The sequence below is a fragment of the Hemicordylus capensis genome, chromosome 6 (assembly GCF_027244095.1).
Source record: "Hemicordylus capensis ecotype Gifberg chromosome 6, rHemCap1.1.pri, whole genome shotgun sequence".
Lineage (NCBI taxonomy): Eukaryota > Metazoa > Chordata > Lepidosauria > Squamata > Cordylidae > Hemicordylus > Hemicordylus capensis.
Window position 1 is genome coordinate 27,151,647 of NC_069662.1, and position 26,354 is coordinate 27,178,000.

The window sequence follows — 26,354 nt, forward strand, 5'->3', positions numbered from 1 at the left end:
CCCCCAAAGAGAGAGAGAGAGAGAACATGCATGGCTATTCGTCCTGCTCATCAAATAACTTAACACTAGCTGACATTCATACTAATGAAGCACCAGTGCTATGGGAGAAGAACTGAAGCTTTGGAAGAGTTTGACTAACTCAGCTCTGCTAGTTGTGTATGGGGGATTTCAATTCTCTTACCTTCCCCTGCAGCCACTCTGTGACATAGAAAATACATCACTGAGGGTTGCGCAGTATAGTGAACAGTGCTAGTTTGGAACTCTTCAGGAACACTGGGCACTTCTCCCATAGCACCAGCACTATCTTCTGGTCCACCCCAACTCCAAGCTGAAGACAGGACATCCACTGGTCTCCTTCACTACAGAGCAATGGTGCAGATGGTGATCAGAGCTGTGGATCTTTTATTGTAGTATTCCTATATTTTTATTAAAATGTTGTGTTAATTATCATGTATACATACACACACACACACACACACACACACACAGCCATTCTTCATAAATGAATTCATGGTGACTTACAAAAGAATTATTTAAATTTAAAAACAGAGTAAAACCAGGCTCTAAAGTAAGAGTAGTACAGGATAAGACTATTAAAACAAGGCAATCACAAAGAAATAGAGTTAGGAGAAAGCCTGCTGAATTTTTTTTATAATTAAATCTTTCATTTAGAATTAAACAGGGAGTGGGCAAGCCAAAGATCAAGGAGCAGGAAATTCTAGATCCATGTTCAAATGCAGAGTAGAAATTCTGAAAATGAATTATAAATGCACAATTTTTGCTCTATCACTACAATATAAATTGGGGAAGATGCAACATTTTACAACATACATCACTTATGGTAACCAATCACAGTTGGTTGAACAGGATATGAAGCTATTTACATTGATCAGAAGTCAATTACCAGGGTGGGAGGGAATATCACTGTAAAAATTCCAATGTTTTGCATTTTTCCTGTATCTTAGAAGCAAAATTTGGATCCCACCTGATTAAACCAGCTGTGCCATCTGATGACCTTATTAATGAAGACCTCTTGACTCCTTAGATTCTCAGGATCCATCCTTCCTACTTTAATTCTTGAGAAGGATTGATTTGGAAAGGTAATCCAGTTGAGGATATCAAATCCAGCTGCTAATTCACCATTCCTATCAAAAGAAACAGTGTCTCCAGCACTGTTGTTAAAGGAAATGCTCCTCAGGAAGGGGTGAAGCTAAATTGCAAGAAGCAAAAACAAAGATTACAAATTCTGGTTCTATCCAAACCTTCTCTTGTGCTTCCACTGCCTTACACTAGAGGAAGATGATGGTCCCAGTTTTCAGTGGCCCCACCTTCCATTGCCACCCCCTGAACATCTGCACCTGTATATTGTGAAACTTCAGGAATATAAATTTTGGGAGCAGTGGGGATGCTGGTCAGGGAACGATTCCTGCTAAACCAACCCCACATCCTGGCAGTGCTACCATGGTGGCGGTGATGGAGACAGAGCAGTGATGGACACAGAAGCAGAATAGACAATTCTGTACAGATATAGTTTTTGCTCAGTGGCACACAAGACATGGGATTTGGGATATTGCATTTAAATCAGGAGTTCAGCTTTTTGCAACTACGGACCCTCCAGATCCTCAACGTCTACCCCTGTCATTGTAAGGCTGGTCAACAATTTCCTCATACTGTGGATTAAATCTGAGTTTGGACATTGATGAGAAAGCAACTTGTATGAGGCAATCAAATGAGTTCATGTCATATCGTAGACCACAGTGCATCCTCTTAGGCTCCTTTCTACTGTAACTTGTTTTGAGTACTTGAAATGTCTTATCTTAGAAATCCCTAAAACAATACCATAAGGTAGATCAATCTTATTATTCCCATATTGTGTGTGAAGAAACTATGAGACATTCTACAAATGAATTAATTAGTTAATTTGAAATCTTAAACTCTGTAGAGAGGGTTTACCCTCTCTATGTTCATTGGATGAATGAAGGATGGATAGCTATCTTAACAAGGCTTTTGAAAGGATACATAGCAGAGTCACCCACAACAACTACATCAAATGAATGGAGGATCATTTGCTGTCTTGTGAATAAGGCTATTGGAAGCGAGTTGAAAGGATGCACCACAGAAGTACTTTAATATATTTCTCACCCAGAGGATCCCCACCAAGTGACCCATAGAAGCAGACAGAATTGGGGAACACCTTAACTTTTGGACTTCTATGGTAGGCTCAGCAGGTGGGCAAGGGAAGGCATTTGAAAATGGGAAAGATGGATATTTGAGAAGAAAATGCAATGCTTAGTGAAGGTGTATTTCACAAACAGAATAATTTCATTAAAGTACCCATGACAAGAAAACTGGATAAGAAACATTACCTGCCAAGGTTGTATATTAGGTTGATTCACTCTCTGTCTATCCACTAGTGCTCTGAGTTTTGCCTTGGATGTGTACACTTCATGTAAGGTTTGAGCAATGGCATGTATGGCATTATAGATGCTGTAACTTTGGCCAGTCATGCTCATTTCAAATAGTGTTCCAGAAAGACTGCCCAGTCTCTCTTGGCCAGTACAAGTATCAGTACTCTCCTTGTCCTCATTAGAATCAGAAAATGAGCAACTGAATGCATTTTCCCAGAAGGTCCTTAAAAAGTCATCTCCTTCTTGCAATTTATGATGCAGGCTCTGAAGGAACTTTGGAAACCCCAGCACTTCATTGGAATGAATTGCAAATGACAAGGCACCATCAAAGAGTTGTATATCAAAAGCCCTGTGCATTGTTTGGAATGAGAAATCCCAATGGGCCGTCATGATCCACACTTTACCTATAGAAATCTTCATACCTCCTATACCTTCGAATAATGCAGAGAGATAGATCAGCCATATCAGACATATCATGGTCTGAGGTCTTGCATTTACAATAAATACTTGAACTCTGGAGCTGCTTAGTGAATAGGCCTTGCCAGTGAGAGGTTTTAATGAACTCAGGATTCCCAAAGCCTGGAAAATGGCTGGCATTTTTTCAGTGACAGCTGTACATATTCCATTTTGGGAAAGCATTGGCATCAAGGTCTCCACAAACATTTCTCCATTATTATCATCATCTGATATTATGATCCCAATCCATGTCCAATGGAAATGCAGAAGTAGCTGGACAATCCCTTTGTACTGATATACTTCATTGGGAACCATCCGATAGAAGGAAGGAAGCTGGAGTTTAACATTCACCACCGGAGTGAAGACACAATAGGCAATCTGTGGGAAACAGTTGATTTTCACAATAATGGATAGAAATGTTAAATTAGAATGATTCATTACAAATACCTTGTGAGATTAAAGCTATTAGAAAGTGCTAAAATAAAATATTCTTAATTGCCTTCTCATTGAAGAGATTTGAAAATGTCAGACTCCCAGGGAACTGTGTGGGCTTCTGGTCCTTCATGAACTCCAGAATGACTGGGTAAGCACAGAAAGGGTCAGCCTCAGGAATAGCCAGAGGAGAAGGGTAGTTGGTCAACTGAGTCCTCCTTCTGGCTTGCTGCATTCAGCCAGTTCCCCCTCCACTCTCGGAGAACTCCCAGCTCCCATACTCAGAAGCAGCCCCTCATCATTGACTGACTTGTCTTTAAATGCCCCAGTGCAGAACTTACAGGGCTTAAAGCCTGCTTCCATCTCCCCTCCCTTCCTGACCTTGATTCCTGTTTCCTGCCCCACACAACCTAGCTCTATCCCTGGAACTGTTTCCTGCAGCTCTCCCTGCCTTGCCCTCTCAACCCCAATGGGACCTGACCAACCCAGCACCATCTCATCCCTGTCACCACCTGGAGGGAACAAAAGGCCCACAGGAGGAATGCCACGCCCTTCTCCAGATTCTACAGGGCCACACAGGCAACCAGTTAACATGACATCCTCACAGAAAGCATGTGAGGCATTTCAAAGTCGCTGTGGTTGATGTCAAGAGTAATGCTGCCATTGTGCAGACATGTTGCATTAGCTCAGGGATGCCCTCTTGCAAGGTGCACAAGCTGTGGTGCATCTCCTGCTGGGAAACCACCTCTGTATACATTGCACAAAATGTCTGTGCAAGAGCACAAGAGTGCAATTTCGAGGTTCCCCAGGACTTCACACAGCTATATACCCTTATATTTGTTAACCTTTTTTGCACTAGCACAGTATTAGTTCAGCATTGTGTATTAAGTAAACTTACAAATTATTCTCTGAAATTCCTCAGGGGGATAATATGGAAGAGCAGAAGCCTGAGGAATTTCTACTGAAGTTTCTAATATTATGCAAAATTCTCATAAGGGTATTTTTCTTTAACTTGGCAGCTGACTTATTTAAATGACACCTGCCCCCCCTGCCAGTAGGATCTCCATAGGGGAGAAGAAAATAAAGTGGGGGAGCAATACAGCTACTATTGAGGGGGACAGAAAGAATTGATATTCCTTGGATTCTTGCTTGGTTTCTACAAAAGGATAAGGTAATCACGCCAGAAGTGGCTGATGGAATCTATTTAGTTTTATAACCAAGTATATGAAATTTGACTCTGTGCATGGTTAGGAGCTGTAGGCATACTTAGAGTCATACAAAGAAAATTGGGGTATAGCAGTCAGCATATCCTCAGAGTGAACAATTTGCATAATTCAGTAACAGGCCTCCATGGATGAAGGGAGAAACACAAGACTGAAAGCCTGCTAATGACTCTTCCCTTTGGGTTGAAACACAAATTTCCACTGCTCAGGGGCCTTTAGAATTGCAAATTAACATTTTCTGACTCTAGCCTACAGAAAGAAAGGTTTGTTGAGAAAATGAGGGATTCTTCTCTGATCTTGGGTGAAAAATATGATTTTGCTCACACACTTGGTTATAACATTAGATTCTATCAGCCACAGATGCACCCTTAAAATAACAAACAAAACAAAAGAGTCTCAGTTCATTAGTTTCTCCCCACCCCACCCCGAGCATGCTCCTTAAACTGTTCTGGAGTTGCTTCCTATGTTAGCCATGTTCACAAGGAGCCATCTCTGGAAATGCAAATTAATCCTGTTTGAAGAAATTTGTGGAGCAGGAATTGGTGAATTGGAAATAATTCTCTTAAATATTCTCCTCCTGTCCAGATGAAAAATATTAGAAACAACAGTGGTTGGAGAATGTTCTTGTCCATGTCAGTTATTCATGGAGACCCTACATACAATCTGTGCGTAGAGCCTAACCTGGCTCTCCCTGCAGACAAGCAGGGAGTTTGCCCTGATGGCAACCCGACTACTGGCTCCATCACAGCGAAGATTGGGGGGCACCTGGTGAGTGTGTGGGGCATTCGGGGAGACCCCCGAGACTGGGAGGCTTGCTGAAGCCTCCCGGTTGGGAGTCTCCTTATGAGTCTCTGCAGCACGGAGCCACGCCATGGTGACTCACGATCTCCAAAATGGGGTTAGCGGAGCGCTCACTCCACTAACCTCATTTAAGGGGGGGGGGATTAAGCCTGCTCAAAAGCAGGCTGGCCTTCCTTAGCTGCTTTCAAGTGGTCATGTGAATAGCCTCATGATGTATTACTTTGTGTGTCAGTTGTGTGTGTCAATTGTGTATCTGCCAGTGCCTGTTCAAAATGTTATTTTACATTCCTCTGCATTGAATTCATACTGAGTTATGTAAGATTATTCAGTCTATATTGCCCACCAATGTGAGAACCAGAAGAACATGTTTCTCATTGTGGTGAGGCATATAACAATGTCTGAACAATAATAAGCCATAGCCATATACATTTTAGAATCCACAGCTTCCTCCCTAACTCCATAAAGTCTCCACTATCTCTTTAGATATTTTATTCAATAGAGTTTGGGATGAACCACTTTTGCTCATATATTTTGCAATCTAATTCATTCAAAATTGATCAGAATCAATTCTACATAGTCCCTAATCAGGGCACCATGAAAAGATCAAAACATCTTTAAGATAATTTGAATTTTCAGATGCTTTTCTAGGTCCCAGTTTTAAAAAACGAATTATTAAAAAGGCTAGTTTTATAGTGGAAGGATAAATACAGATCAGAGTAGGAAGTGTTTTGTGAGCCACACATTCATTTTACCTGTGGAAATTTGTACATGCCAAAGACAGTAGCAATGTGAAGGGAGATTTCAGAGCTATGTCCCCCGATGACAGCCATCAGATTCTTTTCCTTGTCACATTTGAAGTTGGGGACAATCCTTCCCCTACTGGAAAGAAGTGTTAGGGTGTTCTGATAAGTCATCCTTGCATTTGCGTAACTGTCATAAATTTGGAACCCCAGGCTGACATTTGGTAAGATCTTGGGATTCTCGTTGATCTCCTTCAGAGCAAATGTCAAGGAAAGGACTTGCTGGTAGTTCTTTGGTATTGAACTAAAGGAAGAGTGATATCATGCATAAGACAAATAGGCAACCTTCATGACACATCTGTTTGAAACCATGTCACTGTGTACACCCTCATGGATGCAAATGTTACTAGGACTGAGTTTACATGGCCTCAACCCAGAGTATTCATGTGCAGAGCACCTTTGAAACCACATGAAGATTAGTCAGGACTAACAAGTCCCATTAATTTTAATGGGCCTTAGGTGACCTAAAAAAAAATATTCAAACAAATATACAAAAGGAAAAATGGAACTATTAATTAAGCGGCACAGCTTTTATTAACTTTTGAGCACATGCATACAATTTGTTTCTAGATATGGAAAAAGAGAGTAGGGGAAAATAATTAAAAACAAGATATTTCCTTTCACTAGTGAACTCAGAATTCCATCTTGCCCTCCTTCTTAGTAGGCTTCTATGAAAATTTGCCTGGCTCTCTATGATGCTATTTTCTTGATGGGGGGAAATCGGGCTAAAGGAGCACAGCCCGGTTTCCCCCCATCGTGAGAACCAATGGGCTCGGTTCCCCGGCGGCTAGCCTGCCTACCAACCCCTCCCCTTAAATGAGGTTAACGGAGTGAGCACTCTGCTAACCTTGTTTTGTTGATCATGTAAGACTGCGGCACACCTTCTCGCCATGGCAACATGTGAGTAGACCCCCGACTGCGAGGCTTAAATGAACCTCCCAGCCACGGGGGGTCTCACTAGGATGCTTCGCGCACTCATGTGGGTCATCGTGGGACTTCCAGGGGACAGGCTGCATCCGATCCCCACCATCCCTTTATTTGATTGTCTGCGGGGAGAGCGGGCTTGACTCACTCTCCCCACCAAAAACATCCTGGCTCTACAAATGGATCATGTTTGATTATATAACCAAAGGAAAGCAAACACACAACAGAGCTCTCCTGCTACAACGTACCCTTGCAAAATAGCCTGTCAAAATGCTACTAGCATTATCTCCAATGTGAATAATGTCATGACATATAACTGAGCACAGGTAAGGGAAAGTAGCAGTGAAGAACCCTGTTGTGCAGCACTGTGGGTGTGTTTTCTAGATGCCTGCGGCAGTGCAACCAGTCATTGAATTGCCTGTGTTAAGCTGCACAAGATGCCTAATGTTCATAGTACAGCCTCATAGATTATAGTTTTTTTTAAAAAGAATATTTTTTTCTGATACAGAATGGTAATTTATAATCAAACACATAATGCTATCAGGATGGAGCAAAGCATCCAAAACTAATGAAAGACAGTAAGTGATAGACACATATTCACATATAGTAAAACAGATTAGCCTTTTATGTGTTCTTAATCTTTGGAGACAGTACCCAGGCACAGTACCAAGGAGAAGCACCGACAAGCCCAGTCCTCCATGCTGCTGTGCTCGTTAACCACACATCCCTGCTAATGGACATAATGCCACAGCAGTGTGATTTTGTATTTTTCAGCAGCAACCAAGTCCTGTTATGCAACACCATGGGCATCACTTTAGACACCCACAGCAGTGTGAGTGTTCAGATATAACAGTGTTGCCTTGCACAACATTTCAGCCAACATAGAATGGAAGAGGAACACCATATTAGGACAATAAACAACCTCTTTCCTGTACATGCTGTTACAGGTATGCTCTCCTTGTAGGGGATATGCCTTTTCCTGCTAATACTGCTACTACTACAAATATGTATATACTGCTTTTCAACAAAGATCTCAGAGCAAGTTCTCTTGTAATGGATATGTCTTTTCTTAGTACAGGTGACTGGGGAAAAATCATTTCCTTACAAAATTTGATTTATGAAATCAGTTTTGGGGTGTTTCTTGAAGCTTATCTCATCCAATATACAGCCAAACTGAGTAGCAATTGCTCCAAGGATTAGGTCCCCTCTCTGATAATTGTGTGGAAGCTGGGAGGGATAAGTCGTGGAACACATAGCAGCATGTGCCTTGCACTGAGCTGGTGGTAATTTTAGCCAAAGAATGAGAAGCAGCAAGAGAAATACCTCTGCCATCTTCAGGCAAAATTTGACAGAAAATGTAGAGTTTCTATTTTGTATCTATAATCCTTCCTTCAATAGTTCTAGGTCTTTTTATGATTAAAAGAAACTGCCAGAGGTCAAACCGATGCTACTTTCCTTCCAATTCACAGTTCTCAAACCTACTTTGATTGGCACACGGATATTTTATTGAATTGTTGCCTCAGAAAATCCATGTAGAGTTTGTCAGATTGGTAGTTACATCAAGTATTTTGAGATAATGATTGGTTTCAAAATTTTCACCCCAGAGTATTGTGTTGAATGAGATCATCCTTGCAGAAGAAAAGGAGGAAAAACAACATGCTCCCAATTTGTTTCTAGGCCAAGTTCATGATGCTGGATTTGACTTTTATGTTCCAAAACAGTTTGGATCCATGGTAAATGAATGACTGCTTTATACAGGCCAGTGTACCACCCAAAATATTGGATCACTACTGTTCCAATAAGGATATGCAAACAATGACAACAAATAAATCCAAAGAATGATATAGCCTCCCTAACACTATCATTATCAGTGATGGGTTGGCATCTCGCCAACACTATTGTTATCTGTATTTGGGTTGGTGCTGACCAATTACTTTACCAATAATCCTAACTGGAAGTCAGCTTGAAGAGAAAATTTCTCCAAGCTGGCTGCATACAGAACAGAACCCCTAAAATATCCAGGTTAGACAGGTTAACAATCTGAAAGTGTTCTACAACTATTATGTATGCATTGGTTACTTCGATTCCTAGGATCACCACTGGTTTGTTTAATTGTTACATTTGTACACCACCCAAATAAATGCTCCCTTGGTGGTTTACAATCTAAAAAATAAGCAATTTAAATCAAACAATGAAAAAAGATAAAAACAATTTAACAAAAACAGTTAAATTGAGTTAGATGGGATACTAAATACAGGGCTGAAGAAATGTGTTTTTAAGGCCTTCTTATAGACCAGCAAAGAGGACAACCCATGATGCAGCCACTACCCCTCCTTTGTATGTAAGGTCACACTAAGCTAAAATGCAGATGGGGCAGCCAGCTAAGCCTGTATAGTTTCTAGCTTGCTTGCAACAAATTAGCCATTAGTGTGTGAATTAGCTCTGCTTCCCATAGAAAGAAGGGAGAAAGGGCCTTTTGTTCTGTGACCACAGGACAGAGGGATGGGTATGCTAAAGAATGTTTGCTTAGGTACCTAAATGCTTCAGAACTAGCAGGAAGGGGAGGGGGAAGCCAGCAGAGGGTGGGGTGACTAGAATTTTGCAAGTTTTCCTATATGAGCTTGATGTTCAGTTGCTGTGGTGTGCTTGGTGTGTTCATTGACTCTTGCACACCAGGCACGAATCCCATTTTTGGGAAAACGCCCACATATCTTAGGAAGGATATCTTCCAGAGCCTAGGGATGGCTACAAAAATGGCCTGACTCCAAGATACACAGGATGAAGCAACTCGAGGAAATGTACCCAGATGACCTTAGTAAACAGTGAGGATCATATAGTGAAGTCATGTACCAGTTGATGTTAGTAATCTGGCCACTCGCTGCCCGAATAGGTGGTGTGGCCACCACAACCCCCTTCTAAGGGAGCACGAGGCAAACTGAGAGCCTATTGGCTTGATTGGGCTGGAAGGGCGGAGCTTCCACTGAGCAATTGCTTGCCAGAGTCCTTCCTCCTCAGTCCATTTTAGGCATGCAAGGAGGAAGGATGAGCTTAGGCTCTGCTGTGAGTGGAACCTTTCAGCATCCGGAGTGGCGCAGGGCAGTGTGGCTGCCAGTGGTTTGGAACTATGGTGAGGGGAGTTATTTTTGGCTCAGTTAGGAGCCTCGGGGCAGACAGGGGACAACATCAGGCCTGCCTTGGGAGCAGTGTTCCCTCTAACAGGGATTCCCGGATGTTGTTGACTACAACTCCCAGAATCCCCAGCTGCAAGGGCTTTTGCTTGGGGATTATGGCAATTGTAGTCAACAACATCTGGGGACCCCGATTAGCGGGAACACTGCTTGGGAGCACTGTGGATCTGTGCTAGCCACTCCCCTGCAACCTCCTGCTCCCGGCATGTTTGGGGGGGTTTTGCCTTAGTGTCCACCCTGTTTCAACATTGAGATGCAGGCCCTTGCTGGCAGGTAGGGCCCACAGAGTTGCAGGGTTTTAAAGACACAGGCTGGGTTTTGGGGGGCAGTGAGCAGTGGCTTGGTGGGTGGACAGCTTTTGAGTTAAGCCCCACTATGGTCCCAGAGAAGGCCACAGGCAAGAAGGGGGGGCATGGCCATAAGACCACCCAGGAGGCCAGCTCTTCAGTCTTCCTCATCAGAGGATGAAGCTGATATAGATCCCATAAAAGCCCTTATATTTTGTTTTGAAGCTTTATAGCAGAAACATGTGCAGCCTGATGGCAAGGAAAAGAGTGGGCCTTTGGGAGTCAATCTGGGCCAAAAAAAACCTGACCAGAGAGACTAAGAAGTCAGGGCTCACACAAACTCTTGTCTGATAGATTGGCTGCTTTGGAAACTGACAAACAAGGACCTGAACCCAGGCCAGTGGACCTGACACTAGAGATGTTCCCAAATCATTTCGGCGCCTCTTTGAAGAGGCACAGAAATGATTCGGCACCCTGCAGCCTAAACATTTCTGCGCAGGGTGAAGTGTTCCATTAAGAGGAGGCAGGCAGGTCCTACCTGCCCCTTCTGCAATCCTCCGCCCCCCCCCCATCATGGCACTGTACTCCATAAAGGTAAACTGTGAAAGCAGCAGCTTGTGCTGCTGTCTCCTTTAAGGCATCTGCCGTGGCAAACCATCATGCAGCATCCGCATGCAAATGACCGGCCTGCCTGCCTCCTCTTAAGGGAACACACACACACACCCTGCCCCCTGGGCTGTCCCCAAAGTATTTTGTGCACATCCCTACCTGACACATGAAAAGGAAGGAGTGGTGCCCAAGCCTGACACATCCTGGTTCTGGTGAGTCACCACAGGGGTTCTGGCCTTGGAGCATGGCCCCATTTGGGCCTCTCCCAGATCCTTTTGTGTGGTATCCTGGCACGTATGGGCAGTTGTCTCCATATGGCAACTGTAATCAGTTGTGACAGGGGGTGAACCCTTCAGGCTTAGATGGATGGCCTGATGCTAATTCTTCAGCGGCTATAGTACCTGTCCCTCCATAAGAACACTATCTGTCTGGGGATATATCCCTGCCTTTGAGAGTTCACCACATGCTTGCTGTGAAAGAGTGGATTTGGGAAGAGGAGTTTTGGATGTTTTTTAGCTCCTTTTCAGAAAGCCTGATCCTGTGCCCACAGAAGGGAAGCAGAACAGGGATCAGGAGAAGACAAAAAGGATGCCCATTGAACACAATTGGACCAACTGTTTGTTGGCCTTCATGGAGGCTGTCCTTCAGGTGCAGCCTTCTAAGGGCCCAGCACTAGTCAAATGGTTCATTCAGGATGTGAGCAGCCCTAGCATCAGGAATTGTGGCTACAGGTAATGACTCTGTCTAAGCCAATGCAAGGTGACCGGTCCAATAGAGGACACAATTTCAAAATCCCCCACGGCACCTGATACTGCACAGGCCACGGCAAAGAAGTTAATAAAAGTTATATTCCCTGGGATACTGCACAGCCCACCAAAGAAGCCCTCCCCTTAAATGGGGTTAGTAGAGAAAATCACCTTGGCATGGCTTCACATCCCAGTGACTACAAGGAGACCCCTGCTGGGAGGTTTAAATTAAATTTTTACAGAATTGTATGTAGAGCCTCAGTGACTGATCTTTCATTGCATTCCAGTATGATTTCTTCAGCCTCACAAACACATCACCTTCCAGGCAACCTCATACCTTTGCTACCATCTTGGCACACTCTTCCCATCCTTCCAAACCCCCACTTCATTCTCATATGACAGCAGTGACCAGTGCTCTCTCCTTCCAAGTACCATTCAGTGCAGTGGTGGGACTGGGGTGGGCAGGAGTGTAAGGAGGACGTCACATTACCTTCTGCCCCTCAGACCTCCCCACTCACCTTTAAATTCTGAGCTTTCCAATTCAGGAGCCTCCCCTGATTCAGATGCCAATTCAGATCGTAGTTAAAAAAAGAAACGAGACCAAATTTGATGCATCTGAATCAGGAGAGACTCAGAATTACCTGTTGGTATAGTTTTCAATGACTCTCAGCTCAATGAAATGGGCTTTGAAAAAATCAGTAGAGGCAAGCCCCATGCATTTCATTAATATTTATTGTTTACAATTTCATACTGCCCTTTGTCCTAGGTTGCCCATGCATGCAAAGAAATGTTCATTACATCTCAAGGATGATGCTTACAAGGCCTTCATTAGCTCCATCAGCTAGCTCTCCCTGATGATATGTTCCTCCCTTCAGCTCTTTGCAAGGCAAAACATGTTTAGTAAAGGGAGGTTAGGTTGGCAGAAGAAGCTGGTGTAGAGTGCTTTCCAGTGTGCCAACCTTCCCAGCTTTCTCCAAGAAGCCAGAAGAATGTGGAGTTGTCAGCAAAAGCTTGGAGGAGGTACAGAGCAAGCGGGAGAGACACTCACCCATCAGAACTTCTAGATGGCCTGGCTCTGTGGACTTATACCTTTCTAGGAAGCCATGTTCATTTGCCAGCCTTCTGTGCTAAAATAAAATACCTAATCCTGATGAAGAGATTTAAGAGCCTAGCTGAAGCCCTGAAATGGCTGGTGTGGGGAAAAGGAGGAGGGGTGCGCTGCCAGAAGGCGAAACATTTGTTTGGAAGATGTGAACTTTCTGGGTGTTCGGGTGGAACAATTTGGCATCTTCTAGTGCATAACGTGCAACTAGAGAAAAGCTGGGATCACCTGAAGTCACCACATCAAAGACGCATGACTCAAAGTAGACATCCTCAACTGGCAATTGGTCCTTGCACAGCAGATGGGCCCAAGCCTCGGTGATGTTGCTCTTGCAGCAGCTCTTGCTTTGAGAGATGCGCTGACTGTGGGGGCAGCCTCCTACACAGAGCTGCAAATCCTGTTCATCTGTGAAGGAGAAGGCCATCTCTTCAGTTGCTTGGATGGAGAAGGACAGCTGTCTCCCTACCTGGCGCACAAAGATGGTGGTGCCAATATATGATGCATTGATCACTATATGCTGCCCTGGTGTGGGTTCATGGATGGTCAAACTTCGCCCTTCAGGCCTCTCATCACCATTCACATAACCGTCTACAAAAGCTGCCGGCAAGTTATCTATTTCAGCCTGGTATATCATCTCACGAATGCACTCCATCTTCTTGAATATGATTGTGAGCTGATAAGAAAAAAGGACAGCAAAAGCTCAACATGTGGCCAAGGTGGTTATCTTGTCAAGGGGTGCGATGGTAGACTGATTAAGAACATATGAATACAAGGCCTATTTAGTCCAGCATCATTTTCCCCTCAGTGGCACACCAGATGCCTCTGAGAAGCCTACAGGCAAGGGGTGAGAGAGTTCGCACTCTCCTCCAACTGGTACTGAGGTATCTTGCCTCTGAGGCTGGAGGTGGCCTATAGCCACCAGACTAGTAGCCATTGATAGACCTGTCCTCCATGAGTTTGTCTAATCCTGCTCTCTAGTCATGTGGCCATCACCACATCCTGTGGGAAAGAATTCATAGATTAATTAATCCATAGATTAGATCAGTCCTAAATTTCCTAGCTATCAGTTTAATGGGATGAGTCCTGGTTCTAGTGTGTGAGAGGGAGAAAAGTGTCTCTATCTTCTTTCCTCATGCATGGTTTTATAAACCTCTATCATGTCTCACCTTATAGGGGTGTGCAAACAGGTTCAAATCCGAACCAGTTCAATATCAGACCGGTTTGGTTTAAAGGTTTGGGGTTGAGCTAAACTACCCCTGGTTCGACACGACACTGGACCGAACACACACACAAACGCTGTTCGGGGGTTCGAACGATTAAATTTTTTTTTTAAAGCTTACCCCCTCTGGGGGGCTTATCTGGGTAGTGGGGTGGTGGTGGTGGGTCTGCAGAGGTTCCCGCTCCCCAGCAGGCCTTCCTTAATGCAAAAATTATCCCGTTCGGTTTGAAGTCGAGCTGGTTCAATTCAATGGCTAGATGTCAAGCTGAACTCCACCCCAGGTTAATTTGACATCAAACTAACACACACACCCGCCAGCCATTCGGGGGGGATACACACACACACACAAAAATTTGTACTTACCCCCTCCAGGGGGTTTCTCAAAGCATGTGGAGGGGGTTTGCAATGTCCCCCCCCCGAAGTGGCCTTCATTAATGCAAAAATCGCCCAGTTTGGGTGGTCTTCGGCCCTTTCCGGGCCTATTCCCTGGCACAGCAGACACTGTGGAGGCCCCTGGGCATGCTCAGGGACCTTCCGTGGCCGCAGGGAGCTGGGGGGGAGGGACTCTTGCCTTGAAAGACCCTGCAATAGCCCATGGAAACCCTCTAGCAGTGTCAGGAGCAACCAACAAGCTAGGTGAGTGGAAAGTGGGCAGCAGGTCTGGTGCCCAATCCTCCTGTTTTGTCCCACCCCAGCTATCTCATTTCACTCTTCCAAACCCAGCAGAGATTGGCTCATACCTGGTCAGAGATTTAACTTCAAGTGGGTGAAATACCAGCTCACTGGGCTCAATGAAGGGCAAAATGAGATATGGAAGCATGGATCTCTGTTGGACTTCTTGGTGTTGGGTGCGGGGGCAAAGTCAGCAATCCTGTACTCCTCCAGCAGTGGCATAGTGAACTCAGCAGGGGCTTGTGTTTAAATAGTGGCCAAGGTCCTCTGCCTCTTGGTGCCACTATTGTTTTTTCACTTTTTATTTTTGGGTAGCAGAGCAGTGGCCACCGTTGTACCAAAGAGCTGCTGCTGTGGCCACCAGCCCCTAATGGCACTAACTACTACCATTTTCTCCTCTGCCTTTACCACCTCCTCCTCTCCACCACCACCTCCAGGTCTCACAGTGGCGGCAGCAGAGTAATGCAACAGTGTGCCTCATGTGTGAAGAGCCAGCTGGGAAATGGCTTGTGCACACCCACCAGTGGCAGAGGCATAGGCTGAAGGTGGCAGAAGCAAAGGAGGCAGTGGCGGCTTAATCCGGGGTTAGATTCAATGGCTCGATGTCAAGCCGAACACCCCCACAACCCATATGGCTCAACATCAGACTGAAACTCCAACCCCCCCGCCCATTCGGGGGGGGTCGCAATTTTTTTTAAAAAAAAGAAAAAAATTGTACTTATCCCCTTTGGGATAAGGCCGGGGGGATGTCCCCCCTCCCCCTGCCAGTCTCCGTTTTGCTAAAAAGAGCCCTGTTTGGGTGATCTTTGGGCCTTTCCTCCATTGCTGCAGCCATTTGGGGGGGCCACCATGCATATGCCAGAGGCCCCTGCATGGCCCCTGGGTCATATAAAGCCCATTCTCATAACCCAAAGCTGGGTAGGAGGAGCATAGCACCCAGTCTGGCTCTAACATATGCTTCCCAGAACCAGTTGTATATCGACAAGAATTGAGGAATTGAAAATGATTGTGTGTTATCTGCAGTCTGGGTAGGAAAAACATGGGCTGTGCTTTTCCTTCACCCACAATACATTGCTGGGTAAACAACCCGGGTTGCCTGCCACTGTTCTATCGAGCTAACAGCTAGTACACAATCACATTCCCAGCTTCCTACCTTGATTTTTACTGGCATGAGTGGTTCTTGGGATCCTGGCTTGGTGCTCCTACCCAACTTACCCTCTTGAACCATGGTCTTACCTTGCTGATTACTGTAGCATTTGAGCCTTCAACCACAGGGTGACTAGTGGCTTGCACAAACAAATAGTGGTTATCCAGAAGTGGCCAGGAACCCTTCACTTGGCAGGTGAGGAATTCATCACTGAAGGTCCGCACATGAGGGTCCCCAAACACAGCACAGTGCTGGTAGGAGGGGAGATGACCATGCCTGAGGGCAAAGTTCTTCTTGTAATCACAGATGTCCAAGAATTCAAAGTCCTGATCATCGGGTGTTGGTGTCTGGAGCCCTGGGGCTAAGGTTGGGCTTTCCTTGGAACAGTTCTTCTGGATCATGAGGGTTTTAATGATAGCGACAGCTGTGTGGTATGCAAGGTTCCCACGACAGGTAGGGGCCATCCTGTGGGTGCAGCTAGAATAGGAGTGCAATGCATTGCAGTGGGATATGTTCTGGTTGGGACCATGTAAGTTTGCCACTTCAGTGGAGTACTTGGAGTCACAGTATGAGATACCGCAGAAGGAGCAAACTTCACAAGAAAAAACAAGATGTGTCACTCTTTGAGAAGTCATACCACAACACCCTTTGTTCACCTTTCAACATTTCTCTCCCTCCATTGTATAAACAATATTATAGTGTGGTGTAGTGGTTAGAATGCTGGACTAGGACTGGTGAGATCCAAGTTCAAATCCTCATTCAGCTATAAAACTCGTTGAATGCACCTAGGCCAGTGTAACCTATATGGAGGACTAATTACCATATACACCCACAATGAACAAAGTCTTCTATGGTCTTTTAGAGTGTAGTCAAGAACTGAGGCCCAGTGTTCCTTCTAACAGGGATTCCCAGATGTTGTTGACTACAACTCCCACAATCCACAAGCAAAAGCCATTGAAGCTGGTGATTCTGTGAGTTGTAGTCAACAGCATCTGGGAATCCTTGTCAGAGGGATCACTGCTGTTCCCCCACCCCCTGCCAAGTACCTCCATGGCCGCCGAGTATTTTTGCCCCATAAGGCAAATAGCAGTGTCAGGAGGAACTTTATCTGAGAGAATGGTATGGTGCTCACACCCTCCAACCGTGTTTAAATATCCTCAGGGAGCATTTAAATACCAACTTATTCCCAGGTGTCTCCCATGCCACATTGAACTCTTTGGTGCCTCCCCCCACCCTCCTGAGCCAAATCTGATTCTCAGCAGGCTCTTGTAGGGCAAGGTGAAGTTGGCTTCTGACTGGCTATTCCCTTGTCAACATGGCCCTCCAAGGTAGCTAGTCACTAACCAGAACCCCTGATAAACTTCCCTGATAAATTTACCCATGACTTCCCTGATAAAGAACCTTGACATAGATTCCCTTACCATGTCTACAGAAAAGGAGCAGAAAGAAACAGGTGTTTCTGAGTAGCATATCCTTCAGAGCTCTCTGCTCTCCTTTCCTCCACTTGTTCTCTAGAAATAAAGCACAGAAAGTATTACAATAGATTCATCAACAGGTTTCCTCGGGTATATGGCTGGGTTTTCTCCATGCATGCTGCATTTCCCAGATTCACATGTTTACTCATTCCACTGGCATGCAAGGAGCCCACACTCAGTCCCTGACATCTGCAGCTCAAAAGGAACATGGAGAGCAATACTGGGGAAGCCAGAGTAGATCACATGTAGACATGGGCAGCCCAAGGGTTCCTGGTATCATAGGCAAAGTGCGGTTTTGGTGCCCCCTGCCCGCACAGTTAATATTAAAAACAGATTGCAAACATACTAATAGCACAATCTTATGTCTGTTTATTCAGAAGCCCATCCTTCAGTACTTTTTTTAGCACTCCCACTAGCAAAGGGATGATGCACTACAGTTTTAGTGAATGTCTTTTCTGCTCAAACACTTCAATGTACTTAACAGTTTAATAAGGACTGGTCCTGCAGAGCAATTAAGACCAATGAAAGTGATGTTAAGACAACCAATACACTACACATTCTCAGTCAGTGCTGCTCTGCATGATGTGATGGATTGTGGGGATTTCAAATTGCCCTCTACAATCAAATTATGTTGCATTAGTGTAAGGTGTTGTTGTTTTTTTAAAAAGTGTACCCCTTCCATTGTAAACTTTCAGCTGTGTTGTAAACTAGTACCCCAAAGATATTTAACTGCTCTGGAGTGATTGATGAACACCCCTAAATGCGTTTAGACTTTATGGGGTATTATTATTAATAATAATAATAATTGAATTTATATACCACCTAGTATAAAATTCTCTAGGCGGTATACAGAATTAAAAACATAAAACATTTAAAACTCATTAAAAGATAAAATCATAATAAAAACACATGAATAACACATTAAAATTTAAAATATTAGTGGGCTGGGGTAGAGCAGTCTCACATCAGAATAATTTTTGTGCAAAGTTTTGGTCCCGGGGAAACAGAGTGGTTGAAGTTCAAAAGAAAGTTTTTATTTGGGGTTCAGTGGAATAAGAGAGTTGGTTAAAGCAATATTACTACTATAAATACAGTATATTATAAAGATTAACCAGATACTTGCAAAGAGGCAATTTAGCTTAGTGTCCAAATTAAAAGGACTTCCAGGCTGGCTAGAGAAACAAGTTTTTGGATTTAAGGAGAGAAGGGATAGGGAGAGCCTGGAGGAGTGCACTGATTATCATCTGCAATGGTAATTGCAGGACAATATCTGTTAGGTTGGAAGGACTTGCTAAACCAATCAGTAATTTTAATGAACATATATCTGAGTTCATATTGCCCATTTAGCTCTTTTGTAATGGGGAAAGGAGTTGCTTTCCTAATGCCTTATCTAACTTTTCCTGCTGAGGTGATTAGCGTTAGCTTGTTTGAAGCAACTGCAGAGAAGGGGAAGTAAAGGGTTGATCTTCAGACAGAAAGATCTTGAGTGTGAAGCTAACTGGAAAATTATCTTTGGTCTATTTAGACATTCCCTTAATGGAGGGAAAGACATGAGGCTAATTCCCTTTTCTATTGGCTGCTGTTGAATCTAGGGGCAACCTTCTCACTGCCTCCTAAGTAAATAGTCGCCAGCAAACAGAGAGCCTATGATCGCATGAGACTCCTGAGCATATTAAGAGTGGGAACTCTCAAAGAGAGAAGAGCTGGTCTTGTGGCAGCAAGCATGACTTGTCTCCTGAGCTAAGCAGGGTCCATCCTGGTTGCATATGAATGGGAGACCTGATGTGTGAATAATGTAAGATATTTCCCTCAGGGATGGAGCTGCTTTGGGAAGAGCAGAAGGTTACAAGTTCCTTCCCTGGCATCTAGCAGATAGGGCTGAGAGAGAGTCCTGCCTGCAACCTTGAAGAAGCCGCTGCTAGTCTGTGTAAACAATACTGAGCTGGATGGACCTATGGTCTGACTCCGTATATGGCAGCTTCCTATGTTCCTAACCACAAGCCTGTAGTCCCAAGCAGAAGCTGAGAAGCTTCTGGGAGCCTTCAGAATAGCAATGCTAGCAACAGTGCACACAAGTGTTCAGTTATGAGCCAGGCTGCTCCAATCACTGGGTGACATCCAGACTAAGTTACTTGCAAATACTCCTTTTAAAATTAATGGGACAAGGAAACTTGTCCCATTAATTTTAATGGGAGTATTTATGAGTAACTTAGTCTGGATATAAATCGCCAATGACTGGAATTGGGAATCAGACTTCATCGATGACATTTGCTTACTTGTTTGACAACAGGCAGCATGCTGAGGCCATTTTTAGTGATACATGTTTTCCATGAAAGAAAATATTTTCTGAATATATCACACAGGGGTGCATTTTTGTCTCCCCAAATCTGACTAGAGAACAGAACATCTATCTCTACAGTGGTTAAGTTTTAAAGAGAACTTCTAGGACCTACCTGGAAACCAAAACCATCTTTACATGGAAGCAATTGCCCCCACCCATGTGTGAACAAATGGCTCTGACAGAAAAATGAAATATTATGCATTAAATGCTTTATTAGCTCAACCTACTCCTACTTGGATAGGTTAATATTGTAAGTGCCGCAGTGCTAATTGTGAAGCCAGACCTGGTACCTTAAGTGGCACAGCAGAGAAATTCTTGACTCACAAACAGAAGGTTGCCAGTTTGAATCCCCACTGGTTCTATATCAAGCAGCAGTGATACAGGAAGATGCTGAAAGACATCATCTCATACTATATGGTAGAAGCCAATGGTAAACTTCTCCTATATTCAACCAAAGAAAACCACAGAACTCTGTGGGTGCCAGGAATTGAAATTGACTTGATGGCACACTTTACACAGAGAGCACCTCTACAGATATAATAACACAATGACCCAAGGGTCCTCAAGTAACATGTAGGAGCAGATTCACATTCACTCACCAGGCAGTTCTGAAACTGTGATGTAACAGCACCCACAAAATTATCACAAAACTGCAAAGACAGGAATATAGCCTGGAGACAGACAAACAATGGAATCAGATATAAGGCAGACAATCAAAAGGCAGCTGAAAAAAACCAAGAAGAGCTCTTTAACTAATGAAGAAAGGTGGCAACAGAAGTAGCAGGTTAAATGGTTTGGAGAGGCCACACCCTTTCCTGCCTGACTCATCATCTACTGATGAGGTTTCTTCAGGGCAGGCCTGCTTCTCCTCTCCAGAGACCTATTGGAGGATGAGCCTTGAGCAGCTATTCTGGCATTCCTACTGCAATGATGTAGCTCTTCCTGAGCACAGTAGTATTTTCTCTTTCAAGGGCTTGAGGTTGAGTCTGGGGACTAAAGATAAACCCTGGGGGCAGGGGCAGATACAGGGTGTGCACACAAAAGCATAGCTGCAACCGCTGTGAATTTGGACTGTTATTGGCAGTACTATAGACAAAAAAGGGTTAACTTTCCTTTTTGTTGTCCGTTCTCATCTCCCAGCAGAAGCCTGATTAGTTCATCTGCAGTCCTGTGCTCCTCCATTGGTATTTGAATGTAACTGTAGAATGAGGAAGCCCTCGGAAGAGCTGAATATGAGGTGGAAGCTGATTGTTGGGCTTGCCTTCCTTAAACAAAACTGGTGATAATAGACCACCTGCTGACAGGGAATGTATGCTTGCTGACAAAGAAAAATAAGAAAATACTGCTGGCAAATAGGGAATAGAAAACCTAGGAATGCCAAAAGTAAGCCACTGCTTGCTAATAGGCAATTCAGGCTCACCAATGACTACACAAATACCAGTGCTTACCCGTGGGGAGCAATGGAGAGACTAGTGATGGCCCCGAATTGGCATGCTTTTTTTATTCCTGAAAATTTTAAGGTTTTAATTTGTGGATGATTTTTAAATTGTTAAATTGTTTTACGTTTTTGTATATATTTTAACTTGTTTTATGCTATTGTTAACCACCCAGAGACAAAAGTTTGGGGCAGTGTACAAATGTGATAGATAGATAGATAAATAAATAAATCCTTTCCCCCTTTTAATGTAGTTCATAGAATAAATCAAACTGGGTAGCTTGCGGCTGTGATAGCTGTAAAAAAACCTAATTGAATTTGCTTCTGAGTTTACATGTTTAGGATTAGAGTGTGTGTGGTTAAAAGTCACCATAAACATGTATATGTTGTAGATATACGTACACATGTGTTTTTAAGACACACACCCTGTTCTTCCACCAAAGAGTAGTGTAGATGTTCTTCCTCCCCGCTTTTATCCTCACAACAATCCTGTGAGGCAGGTTTGGAGGAGAGAGAGAATGTCTCATCTAAAATTCCACAGTGAGTTTAATGATTAAATGGGGAATACAAGTCCCACAATCCTACTCTTAACACACTAATAACTGGTTCTTAACTGTGTGGGTATTGATTGCAGGAGAAATCTGATGCAGGGATAAAAAAAACGTAAATTCAGGTTTAGCAGTGAAGCAAACTAGTGGGAAGGAGAGTGTTGGACACCTTTTAGAGAATATAAAAGGGTTTAGATCAAAATGTGTGGAGGCTGTGGCCCTCAGGCACACCCTATGGGCTCAGGCCCTGAATCTTTTAAGTACCTAGCAACACCTCTTCAAGCAAGAGGGGAGAATGGCAAGATTGTCCATGCAAAATCTGGTAATGGCAAGGATGTTGTTCAGAGTTCCTTATAAAAAGAATAACTTTTAAAAATCCAGTCTTTCCCTGAGTATATTTTGGGATAAAAAGTAGTGCATTCAGCTAATTTAAGTGGCAGGGGAGGAAATGAGACAAAGAGGGAGGGAGGGAGGGAGGAATAAGACAGAAGTTGGGCATGAGGCGACAGAAGGTGGTGCAAGATTATGTGTGACTCCCCAGAGCTGCCTTGGAATCCAATCCAGCCCACCACCACCAGATTTGAGTTTGACAGCCCCTGGCATAGTGCATTATTTATTTATTATTTCTCTGTGTCATTATTTCCTGAGCCATTTTTGGAAGGGTGGTATAGAAATCGACTGAATGAATTTGCAAGAGAAAGAAAACCCAGGCCCCAATATTTTTATATGGGGGGGATTTGGGGGGGGGGATCCTCTTGCATTCCCTGTAATTTCCTGCAGGACCCACCCCCACCTGGGGGATAAGAGACTGGTTCTACTTGGAACTCGGATACCGGATCTCCATCTCTGGAGATGGCAAATGGGTTCTGCAGCGATGGTAGGCTCTGGAGTTTCTGCTGGAGAAGAGGAAGCTGGTGTCGGATCTGCAAGGTTGGAGGGTTTGGGTTCCACTTTGGACAAGTAGGTAGCAGGGTCTCCTGCATAGGGGGCGCTGGAGGACTGGTTCCAAGGGGCCAACAACCAAGGTGTCTTCTCCCTCATCCTCAGAATCTCTTGGTTCAGGGTCTGGGTGGCTCCTGACAAATGCTGAGGCTGTGCTGTGGGACAGATAGATCTGGACTTTGAGGGAATATATGAATCGAACCATGCACCCATGTCGAGCTTATCATGGCTTACACCAGGGCTACACAACCTCAGTCCTCCAGCTGTTGTGGGACTACAACTCCCATAATTCCTAGCAGACAAGGAAGGTGGGCTGAAGTTGTGCTGCTCTGGCAATTTAAATCAAAAAGCTAAAAAGAACCCAATTTAAATAAACAAATACAGTTAAACAGAAGTTCCAAAAGCCTGACTTTTTTTTTTTTAAGGATGCATGTTTAAAGCTTTCTTGAAGGCTAACAATGAGATCTACCCACATATCTTGGGAGTGTATTCCAGAGAACAGGGGCAACAGAGAAAGCCCAACCTCAAGCTGCTGACAAATGGATTGTTGGCAACTAGACACCAAACTCCACAGATGACCTTAGTAAGCAGTGGGGATTATAGTGTAACCATGCATTGGTTGATGAAAATCCCAATCCATATCCACTGGAAATGCAGAGATGGACAATCCCACTGTACTGATATGCTTCATTGGGGACCATTCAGTAGAAGGAAAGGAGATGGGTTTTAACACGAGCCACTGGAGATATTACAGAATAAGCAATCTATTATGGAATCCCTTGCAGAAGATTTTTGCCTTTGCAACAAAGATGGCCTTCAGCAATTCTGCATTGTTTGGTCTCATGTCTCTCATCCTTCTCTTGGCAATGCCCCATAGATTCTCTATGGGGTCAGGTCAGGCGAGTTTGCTGGCCAATCAAGCACAGTACACTGCATACTTTTCAGAGGTCCGATATTGTTCTGTTCTTCAATCCTTGTCTTCTTGGTTCCATGTAATATTCTAATTTTCTGAGATTGTGGATTTGGGGTTTTCATGAGCTGTACGCCATGATCATCACAATTATAACAAATTAAGGCTTGACTTATCTCGCTTTGCATGTAATGCGTCTGACTCATATATCAGTTTCACCTTTTAATTTGCATTACTGAAATTAATGGACTTTTGCACGATATTCTAATTTTCCGAGTTTCACCTATAGAATGGAGGTATCCATAATCAGCCTCCAAGGCACTTTACACCCTGCCCCTGTTTTTAGTGAAGACGGGCCTGCTCTGTGGCTACTAAACAGTGTGCCCCTGCACTTGTGACCCTATACACATTGGTTACAAATGTAATGATGTAAACAGCACAGGTGGGGTGTAGAGTGGCTCAGAAGTAGTGAGCACACATCTCACTTGCACTGGCAGTGAGGAAATATGCAGACTCTAAGGTGTACATGTTGTTGGTTATATGAACTTGACCTTGGTGCACTTTATATGTCCTTAACTAGTGCAGATTATCAAAGAAAAGAAAATTGCCTTAAAGAATTTGATTTACAAGCATAGTTTGAAGGTATTCAATTAAGAATAGTTCTTCCAAAATACAGCCAAATTGAACACCTATCATTCCAATGATTGTTTCTCCTGTCTGGCAATGTTTGTGAGGAAGCTGCAACAGATAACTCTTGGTACACATAGTAGGTGCCTTGCACTTAGTTGGTGGAAACTGCAGCCACAACATGAGAACCAGCAATAGAAATACCTCTGCAATCTTGAGGCAAATTTTGACTCAAAATGTCTGGTTTCTATCCATAATCAACCTGAATGCAACATCCTTCTTTCAATGGCAACATCCTCCTTTCAAGATAGTGTGTAATGTATTATTTACAGATATGGTCTTGATTAGTGACAGAATATGTGTCTGGTGTAAAGCAGGCCTCTTTTTTTTTTTTTTACCATACTGATCTCTTTGCATCACCATGTTTTCCCTTAGTGCTCAAGAGTGATTTAAAAGGGTAACCACATCTTTATGCAGTCAACCTGTAAATGAACTACTACTCAGACATATAGAGTTATCATGGTACCCTTTGGATAGAAGTTAAAGGCTGTTCTTAGGCACCTATGAAAACTATGGAAGTGCCCTGAATAGGGATTGTTCTTAAATGTCATATTTTAGTGCTGCTTCTTTTCATCAATAGGTAAATAAAAATGAATCTTTATTGAAGTGTTATAGAATTTGTAACAATCACTTTGAAGTTGGCTGAAAACTTGAAAGATTCTGAAAATGCTCCTCTATTGACTGACATGATCATGGCATCACTGGTCTGCTAAATATGTGCATTGACACCTTTCAAATGTGCAAGGGTATGTGCTATATTCAGTGTCTGAACCTGCTGTTGTGATGCTCCCTCTGCACCATTCATTGAACAGACAGAATAGCCCTCAAATGTCTGAAGCAAACAGTGTATTTACTTTTTTTGGGTAGTCATTTTTTTTCATGAATACAGGAGAAAAGGAGAGATCATGAATGATTGCTCCATTAGAAATATCAGTAAAAGAAGTAGTGGGGATTTCATAATGACTACAAATATATTCGTCAAATCCAGGTTGGATTGTTGTAATGTGCTTTAAAGATGGTTTGGAAACAGCAACTGTCACAAAATACATGCACATTCAGAGATTCAGGGTGAAAGGTTTTCTTGAAAATTTACCCATACTTTATTTTTCTGTGGGAAAAAAATCAGTTTTTACTTGGCTACTAGAGAAACGTAGGAGCTACAGTGAGGAAAATTAATGTGGTGGTATGTTTTTTTCCTTACTCTATAAATAGTTCTTTGTTCAAAACCATCCAATCCGAAACACCCCCAATTTTATTCTTTGTTCAAAATTGCAAAATCTGAATCTGAAACATTTTGGAGTTTAAAAAACAGCCTTGGTGGGGGGTGGAAGCTACCACCCAAATTTCAGAGGTATTGGTCAAAGGGCTGATATTTGGTGAATTTTTGAAGTTTAAGATTTTTCCCATAGGGAATAATGGAGGTTTCAACAAACATATAGCTTCATGTTGAGGGGAAAGGGTTGGCCCAGAGAAGAGTAGGGTGGGTGGTAGTGCTCGGTAGAGCCAAGGAAGCTGCCAGAATTATTTCAAAGGAATTGGGCAAAGGGCTGATTTATAAAGATTTAATGGAGTTTACACGTCTTTAAGGTTCTTCCTCATAGGGAGTGATGGAGGCTTCAGCAGCCCCATAACTGCACTTGAGGGGCACCAGGGTGGCCCAGAGCGAGTGGTAGTGTAGAGCACATAGGGTGCCAACCACCCCCATGGGTTGCTGGGTTCTGTTGTTTCTGAGGTGTTCTGAGTGTAGATTCTCTGGTAGCATATGAATCTGAGTGTAGATTCTCTGGTAGCATATGAGAGTGGATTCATGGTTTGTCATTGAATATCTCATATACTACCAGAGAATCTACACTCAGAACACCTCAGAAACAACAGAACCCAGCACCCCATGGGTTAGCAACCCATGGCGGTGGTTGGCACCTTATGTGCACTTACACCACCACTCACTCTGGGCCACCCTGGTGCCCCCCAAGTGGAGTTACAGGGCTGCTGAAACCTCCAT

General features: G+C 43.6%; 2 protein-coding genes across 3 annotated transcripts; both read right to left on the reverse strand.

Moving 5' to 3' along the window:
• Positions 1-359: 359 nt before the first annotated feature.
• On the reverse strand, positions 360-12,589 carry LOC128331023 (vomeronasal type-2 receptor 26-like). Its single transcript, XM_053264388.1, has 5 exons — positions 12,516-12,589; positions 6,073-6,364; positions 2,367-3,242; positions 986-1,210; positions 360-416 (listed from the first exon to the last, which is right to left on the reverse strand). The coding sequence occupies exons 1-5, from the start codon at positions 12,587-12,589 to the stop codon at positions 360-362; spliced, it is 1,524 nt and encodes a 507-aa protein (XP_053120363.1).
• LOC128330043 (hemojuvelin-like) lies at positions 12,589-20,633 on the reverse strand. 2 transcript variants are annotated; one of them, XM_053262204.1, is made up of 4 exons: positions 20,430-20,633; positions 17,436-17,525; positions 16,104-16,491; positions 12,589-13,649 (listed from the first exon to the last, which is right to left on the reverse strand). In XM_053262204.1, exons 3-4 carry the CDS (start codon positions 16,476-16,478, stop codon positions 13,035-13,037), a joined length of 990 nt encoding a protein of 329 aa, XP_053118179.1. In that variant the 5' UTR covers positions 16,479-16,491; positions 17,436-17,525; positions 20,430-20,633; the 3' UTR covers positions 12,589-13,034. The 2 variants fall into 2 exon arrangements, with proteins under 2 accessions (XP_053118179.1, XP_053118178.1); XM_053262203.1 differs by having other exon boundaries at positions 16,104-16,606; positions 20,430-20,631.
• Positions 20,634-26,354: the final 5,721 nt, after the last annotated feature.